The following is a 9,003-nucleotide window of genomic DNA, read 5'->3' on the forward strand; positions in this document are numbered from 1 at the left end:
ATGTCAAGAAAATGTAAAGGTCATCATTGATAGCACTAATGCCAATATATATATATATATATATATATATATATATATATATATATATATATATATATATATATATATACACACAAAGAAATCAATCCTGAATAGTCATAATTACTATTTAGAGCAAATCTTCGGAACTAAAAGTGATAAAGCTATGTGATAATGGTTTAAACATCATCTTACAATTATCAATCATGGAAAAAAATAATCATGTAATGGTATATGTATAAATGACCCTTACAATGCACAATCATGGACAAAAGTTCCACTCAAAAATATAGTGTAAAATAGATAAATATATAAGCAGATTAATTGCCAATTCATTTATTATTTTTTAAAACTCAAAATATCTTTTGACAAAATATCCAACCACTAAAGATTGCATAATAATTAACAACTGACTAATTAGTATGTAACATGCTTCATTCAAATCTTTCTTGTTCAATAACAGCCAAACATGATAAAAAAAATTACAAAAATTAGTCCAAAATGAATATAATTTGCTATTTATTGTTCAACAGCAACAAGTCTTAGTAAGACAAGCAATATCAATGGCAAGGTTGACATTTGGTGTGGAAGACTTTGTAATGAGCAGAGCTTGTTATGGAGAAATTTCATAATTAAATTTGCATGGGGTGAAACTGTACTGGCCCATGGAAAAGGTTTGATAAATTATCTGAACAGTGGAGCAAGTGGACAATGGTTGACATCAGAACAAGAAGAATAGCATTGTTTCCTGTGAAATATTTTCAGAGGCAGACAAACACAAGTTAATTTTAGTTTCTTTTGATATTTATTGTACAGCAATTTCAACATTGTGTCTAAATACCAGCAACATAATTGTCCATTCTTGTACACAGAATTTCCTCCTAAGCTTGTGACTTTTCAAAATCCATTGCCCTTAGCATGTCAACAAAAATGCTTTGGGACTATTGTGAAGACCATTTTTCTCAAGCTTTTTGATGCCATGATATTAATCTTTTTAACCCACCTCCCAACATCAAGAAAATTTAATGGTCATCTGTAATAGCACTAATGCCGATATATATATATATATATATATATATATATATATATATATATATATATATATATATAATATATATAATATACAGAAATCAATAGTCATAATTACTACTTTAAGCAAATCTTAGGAACTAAAAGTGAAATGTTTATGCTTTGACTGTTTATTCACTAATGTCCGCAGTATGTATGACCATGTGATTTTTCAGTACACTATTATGCCTAAACATTTTATTGCAAACTTCACATTTAAATGATTTCTCTCCAGTATGTATTCTCATGTGCATCTTTAAATTACTATTCTGCGTAAACAATTGCTCACAAACTTCACATTTGAATGGTTTTTCTCCAGTATGATTTCTCATGTGCACCTTTAGATTACTATTCTGCATAAACATTTTTTCACAAACTTCACATTTAAATGGTTTTTCTCCAGTATGTAATCTCATGTGCACCTTTAAATTACTATTCAGCAAAAACATTTTCTTGCAAACTTCACATTTATATGGTTTGTCTCCAGTATGTATTCTCATGTGCACCTTTAAATCACTATCCTGCATAAATATTCGTTCACAAATTTCACATTTGAATGGCTTTTCTCCAGTATGTTTTCTCATATGCACCTTTAAATAACTATTCTGTGTAAACATTTTCTCACAAACTTCACATTTGAATGGTTGTTCTCCAGTATGTAATCTCATATGCATCTTTAAATTGTCATTCCGCGTAAACATTTTCTCACAAACTTCACATTTGAATGGTTTTTCTCCAGTATGTCTTCTCATATGCACCTTTAATTCACTATTCTGCGAAAACATTTTCTCACAAACTTCACATTTGAATGGTTTTTCTCCAGTATGTTTTCGCATATGCACCTTTAAATTACTATTCTGGGTAAACATTTGCTCACAAACTTCACATTTATATGGTTTTTCTCCAGTATGATTTCTCATGTGCACCTTTAAATTACTACTCTGCATAAACGTTTTCTCACAAACTTGACATTTGAACGGTTTTTCTCCAGTATGCTTTCTCATGTGCAATTTTAAATGATTGTGTGTAAACCGTTCATCACAAACTTGACATTTGAATGGACGTTCTCCAGTATGTATTCTCATGTGCTGTTTTAAATGACCACGCTGATTGAAAATTTTATGGCACATTTTACATTCAAATGATTTATTCGCAGTATGTATTCTCTTGTGGCTCTTCAAATCATCTTCCCGACTACACACTTTAGCACAAAAATCACATCTGAATGGTTTGTCTCCACTTTGTATTATATCTTGCATTCCCTGTCCGGACATCATCCTGTTCCACTTCAAATCAATGCTCTCCTTGAAAATTTTACCACCAGTTTCACAATGGACTGGTTTATTTCACCTATGTATTACACTATTCCTCTTCATATTATTATGTGCGTAAATATTTCATCACAGTCTACTTCACATTTGAATGGCTTATCTCCAGTAGTCTTGAATGCTGTATTATGGCGATACTTAATGTTCTTATCGGTGCATATTAAAACTGCTTTGTTATAATTTGAAAAGTTTCTGTGACTTTCCCCATTTTTATTCCTATATCTTTTTTAAAAAAATCTTTGTCAATTGATGCGCGTACATGTAAATAATACAGCATATAACTGCTGATTCAAATTAACCTACCATGGGAGAACAACTCTATATTATCGCTGCATTTGCCTAACAAACGTATGGTAGCGTGCAGGCGTGTGTATGTGTGTGATTAGGATTTTTAACCTAGCTTGAAAACTTTTTCAGTCATATCGCTACGATGTCTGCAGTGTGGAAGGTTTTAGTGATGTCTTGCACTGTGGCATCGTGACGCAGACTTGTAGCATGATGTCCCACCCAGTCACATTATCCTGACACCAGGCCGACCAGTTCTAACACTAACCTCTTAATGCTGAGCGCCTAGCGAGACAGCTGTTAGTACCATTTTTGTAAGTCTTTGGTATGACTCGCCAGGGGTTCGAACCCACGACCTCCCGCCACCGAGGCGGACGCTCTAACCATTACTTTCTATGAGAAGGAATGTCCACGCTTGAACTGGCAGAATATTTCTACAAAGAACAAAAGTATCCAATGATTAAATAGAACACACAATGGTAATTAAAGTGGAAATCAATGAATAACGTTACAAATTAAAAAAAAAGTATAATTTAAATTTATATGAATTTTAAATGCAATGAGAGCAACCAGAAATTATTTTAAAAAGTATTGTTATTATTATTATTATCATTATTGAAATATTACTGGTTTCACGACGATTTAACTGTTGTATTATTATCTACGTACGAGAAGTATGATATATGCAACATTTCGTCAATTGTGGTCCATATTGGCTACCATGGAATGAAACTGCAGCCTTCACCTTGTAAGGACATGTACGTCACCATCAGTACATGACTTATGATCATCAAACATCAGACGATACACTGAATGTAATTCGTAATCAATGTCAATGCAGGTATAGCAAATACGACTGGAGTTTTGTATTTGACGATCAACGTAATTCAATGCGCTTTACACACACACAAAAAAAGAAAACAGATTTTCATTCTTTATCATTGTAAACATATAAGAACTGTTGACATTTTAGAGGAAATTGAGCTATAAGATATTTGCGTTCTTGATGTCTACTCCTTTACATCTGTAAACAAGCGCTAGACGGTGCGTGTCCAAAACGAACCGGAAAATCACGTTTGCCGCGATAATATAGAGCCCACGATAAAATAGCATTGGTGTAATATGTAATCTTGTCTGCATCTTCAAAGCACTACTTGGGATAAATATGACGAACACTTGATTCAGGGGGAGATTAATGACAAAACACTGTCCTTAATACGAGACATTTAATTAGTCATTAATAACTTATATCACTGTAAAGAAAGCGTGACAAGCCGTTTCCCTTATATACAACAGAAGATCCTTTCTAATTCTGATTGGCACTTTTAACTTATGTTTATCTGTTGCTTCGTGTCTTGCACAATGCCAGAGACTGTCCACAACAAGGCTTCCGGTATACTTCGTTGTTTAGGGATTTTTGGAGCGCTCACCATATATTATTTACTTTGCAGTCATGTACACTCGTATCTTGTACACTGTCCGAGACTGTGTACCACATCAATTCGGGTTTACTTCTTAGTTTAGGTAGCGCTCACCAGATAGTACGCACTTTTGATAGAGCACGTAAAGTGAAGTTGTTTGTAGTTGAAACATGCACAGTGGAGAGAATGTTGGCATATGTCTTCGTTAATTGATGTAATGTGTCTGACATTTTCTTTGGATATTGCACTTGTGGAAATTGCATATGGCCTAAGCCCACTGATAACTAAAATGACCGTTCTCTTGTGCTCAAAACAAATCAGCCTTCATTATTCTAAAGGTTGCAACGGACAGTTTCGTAAATTGTCTTCCAGGAAATTTCATAACTTTAGGCTCTGGTGTGACTTTTTGAGCTGTTATTGTGTAATAATGAAAGATATGGATATATTTGCGAATTTGGTATTTCCGGGTTGTGTTCTTCTTGAAACTGATGATAGGCATGTACACCTCAGGTAGTCACTACACAGTATGCAGGTAGCGAAAAACCAATAGTCGGATCGAAAGCAGAGTTAGCCACTTATTGCAGTATAAACTTTGGATCAAGTAAAGTAGAATTTCTGAAAAACTGCATGGATGACAACTATCTTGAATTGCATCCAGCTATTTAACTATACAATGTTTTTCAAAATTAAAGTATCACCCAGGGGAAGGGGTTGTGAGTAGTGAATAGGGACACCCTAGGGACAAGGGGACTTTAATGTTAAACTAGGTAGTTTGTACCCTGGGGACTATGTACATTTAACATGGGAGCACAGAGTTTGTACCCTAGGGACAATGGGAATTTAACGTGGTGGGATGGGCCTGTCTAGGGACAATGGGAATTTAACATGGGGAATTTTAACATGGATGGGACTATAGAAGGACAATGGATTGGGTCTGTCTAGGGACAATGGAAATTGAACATGGGAGATGGATAGAACACAGACAATAGACATTTTTTAAAAAGAAATTTAGGCATGAAAGTTAATTTCTTTTCTAGGCATAGGATTGGCCCTGAAAAGGGCCTTTTGGTTTCTCCTCCTTCTTCTTCTTCTATTTCCTCCACTTCTTCAGCCATCCCCTTATCTTTCCCACTATTCATTTCTTCTTCTTCTCCTTCTTTTCCGTTTCTGGCATCCAGTCAGGATGACCTATCGCTCTGAATTTCTCCTGTATCCTGATCCAATTGTTGTTGAGTTTTTCAAAGGCCTCTTTTTTCTTTAAGTTTCCGTTATCCTTTTTTCTTTATTCCACTTGTCTTTAATCTTCTTTACTTCTTCCTCCATCACTTTTCTCATAAGTTCTTCCGTTTTCTTCACCTTGTCCAGGCCTCTTTTGACAAAGGACCACTCTGTCCACTCCATTATGTCTTCCAAAATGCACCTTACTTCTATCACATTATATATGGCTTCCTTCAAGTGACCAATCTTCACATACTCCAGATTGATAAATCCTCTTAGCCTTTTTACTTCTTCCTCTATCATTTCTTTCACCGGATCAATAGCTAATTTCAGGTTTGTCACTTGCCTTCTGATAAAATCCCGGGTAACTTCATGCTTCCATTCACTTTCAAGCCTTTCCACTACATAGGCTCCATCCACCATCCAATACCAAATGTCCTTCAACTGGTTAATCAATTATGTTACAGCCACCATCTTCCTTGTCTTTATTCCGTAGAATGGCGCGAACGACGAATGCTGTAAGTTCTTATATGTAGAGCACGGACGTGAAGGAAAACATCCCCTACTTTTGTCATCTCATATTATATACTATTCACACAAAGGTAATGAGCCATATAATCTAACCTCATTACATAATATCCACACACGGGAAGCAGCAAAACCAAACCCAAATATAATATCCACACACGCCAAGCAGCAAAAATATAACCCAAATCTAATATCCACTCACGCGAAGCAGCAAAATCTAACCTCTTATATACTATCCACACATTTGAAGCAGCAAAAAAAAATAATAAATAAATAACCATAATCTACTATCCACACACTCGAAGCAGCAAAAACATAACCATATTCTACTTTCCCCACATACTTACGCCAGCGCTTACAATCACACACATAAACATATACAATCACACCAGGGAAAGGAGTGAGTGTTTATAATCACACTACTCCACATTCACACATTGGGCAAAATGATTACTCTATATTTTCTAGAGTTTTGGTTTGCCTGAAAAGGGCTGTATTTTTTAGAACTCCAGGGCACCTGGTTAATGGTGACACCTCCCCAGTCTGGCACCACAGATACAACGTCGAATCCAATCCTCATCCCAATTAATTATTGTCCTTGGGAGTGCTGAAGGAGGATGTCTTGCTTCAGAATCCAAGTCTTCACTCTCTGGGACCCTGAAGACTTCCCTCTGTCTGTGCTGGATTCGTGGATGCTGTTGTGGCTGTGGCCTCGTTCTATTTTCCACACGCACTTCTACTGGCCTTTGTAGTGGTGGAAGAGGTTGTGCCTGTGGCTGTGGTGTAGCTACTGGCTGGGGAGGTGTCCTCACCATGGGTTTCACCTCACTTTTTTGCCTCATTATTACATGAGGCAGGATCCCTTTCTTGTTTTCCTCCTCTTCTTTCTTTTTCTTCTCCTCCTCCTCTACCTCTATCCTAGCTTGTTCTGCTATGGCCTCCATGGCCAGCTCGTCCAACAAGCGTCTGTCGCATTCCAAGTGTATCTGGAGTACCATCAGTTTTTCAAGCCTGCAACTCATTTTTGCTGTTGATCAATCAACAAGGGTAATCAGACTGCCGAGCGTTTTTCAATTTATATAAAAAGCGCGGACGTGAAGGTAAACATCCCCTAAGACACAAAACTTATATTACCTAGATTATGACCGAAAAACGCGAGGACCTAAAAGAAACACTCACTTTTTTATACTAACCATCACAATTCTAAAATTTTTCACTAACCACTTAAAGAAAATACTTATACACACACACACACACACACACACACACACGCGCGTTTTCTAAGCAAGATAAAGAATTCATGTGCTTATACACGCACTTCTATTTTTTTCTAACTTATCATAGGCAATGGAATGTTATTTCTTTTCTAGAGTATGGGGTAGTCCTGAAAAGGGCTGTTGTTTGTGTGTGAACTTAAATCTATGGCAATTTTTTAGGTTCTAAGATTGCGGCCTCCTCTGACGACAGGCTTTCTCACAGGATAAGGTCTGCTTCTTCGGAAAGAGAAGAAGAACTCTTTGGTGTCGACACAACAGTCGACAAAGCCTCTGTCAGGTTCAGGTTGCTGATGCTGCTGTTGTTGTTGTTGTTGTTGCTGCTCTCTCTCTCTCTCTCTCTCTCTCTCTCTCTCTCTGCTGTTTCTGAAGTCTGTACTTCTCTGTCCATTCTTCTTTCTCCCTGTTAATGTCTTCTCTAAAGAGCTCTTCTAACAGGTCTTCAGTGACATTCAACATTCTAACATTCCCTATCACTTCAGGCTTCAGTATCAGACTTTGTCTGACACGATGAAAATTCACGTAGGCTTCGTTCAGCTTAGTTAGTCTTGAGCACATCTTCGTAGGAGGATGAGTCGACAATGGATGGTCAGACTAGTCAAGTCAATTGGATTATAGTGGTGTGCGTTCATATAGAACATGTACCACTGTTTAATTCACATAATGTGCTTATTAATTACTCATGAGGGAGGGAATTGGAGCCACCTCCCCCAGGCATTTATGTACTCAAAGAGTACTATTTAACTTAGCCGTTAGGTTGTTGGACTATTTAGTCCCTAACAACCTAAGTGTAAGGCTCTTACATGAGTGGGAATTGAAACACGCACTCATGTTCGTCAAGTTGGATTGAACTGCCTCAGGTGTCAACCCAAGCAATATGTAACGTCCGCTGCGATTGGTCGGCAGCGATGACGTCACATTAGGACACCTGGTCGTGTGGCAGGTGGAAATCGTTCCACATACTGATACGTGTACGTTGTCCGAGCATGTTGAAGGAGGAAAAGGCACCCGGCAAGCCAGCCACGGATGTTGTGTACTTCCTGAAACGCTAGCCCGTACTTATTTCAAATTAATTCCAGTTTTACTAATGGACAATAATAATACCAATAATGTGTAGGCCACCGTTGCAATTAATCAAATTAAGGAGTTATCAATTTTGAATAAATTTTTACGAACAAGTTTGAATTTCGTGTACACAGTGTACATAATTGTTAAAATTTATACGGTGGTACCAAAACAGGTCAAATCGGATTGCAAGATTAGTTAGTCTAGGAGGGACACCAAGCCAAAATGGGTCCCTATAAAATATTTACAGGCAATTTTAGTATCCCTTAAAAGGGCTTTTTGTTTTAGGCAAACGTGCTCCTTCTGTCCTGTGCTTCCCTGCATAGCTGAGCTGTTTTACATTCGTTGTTAGTTTCCTCAGGAAAGGCGTAACCGTGGAGTTTGGCGATGAATTTAGCCGCTTCGGTCAGCTGGTGTAAGGAATATTCTGAGTATTCTTCGAAATAGAATTGGCTTAAAATTCTGACTCCATAATGCCATTGTGCTGGTCGTGGTTTCTGGGTATCTAGGGAGCGCCAGTTAATGTATTGGATTGCATTGACGAAGTGGCCCGCTTTTTTGATATCATAAATTGCCTTTCCCAGTCCCATTTTCCGGTATGTAGAGCCTTCCTTTTTTCACTCAGTTTAGGTGGTGCCGATTCCTCATCTTCATCGCCGCTGGACGATGATACCTCCAGGTCCGCTGCCAGCGTGGAAGTTTCTACTTTTTCGGGGTCGTCTCCCAACATTGCCTGGATTTGGCTGTGTACGTTAGTAGTAATAGCTTGTGAAGCTTGATTTAATATTTTAGCCAGTT

The 9,003-nt window shown here is 37.3% G+C and overlaps 1 protein-coding gene across 1 annotated transcript; it reads right to left on the minus strand.

The window, feature by feature from the left end:
- Nucleotides 1-1,148: 1,148 nt before the first annotated feature.
- LOC149771371 (uncharacterized) lies at nucleotides 1,149-2,466 on the minus strand. Its single transcript, XM_089948543.1, has one exon. It carries the CDS (start codon nucleotides 2,361-2,363, stop codon nucleotides 1,218-1,220), a length of 1,146 nt encoding a protein of 381 aa, XP_089804669.1. The 5' UTR covers nucleotides 2,364-2,466; the 3' UTR covers nucleotides 1,149-1,217.
- Nucleotides 2,467-9,003: the final 6,537 nt, after the last annotated feature.

Source organism: Sinohyriopsis cumingii, unplaced genomic scaffold (assembly GCF_028554795.1).
Source record: "Sinohyriopsis cumingii isolate HCF-2022 unplaced genomic scaffold, ASM2855479v2 utg001923l, whole genome shotgun sequence".
NCBI lineage: Eukaryota > Metazoa > Mollusca > Bivalvia > Unionida > Unionidae > Sinohyriopsis > Sinohyriopsis cumingii.

What these genes read in the sequence shown, in the direction of transcription:
- LOC149771371 (XM_089948543.1), bottom strand. Translation starts at nt 2,363, where the DNA reads ATGATGTCCGGACAGGGAATGCAAGATATAATACAAAGTGGAGACAAA.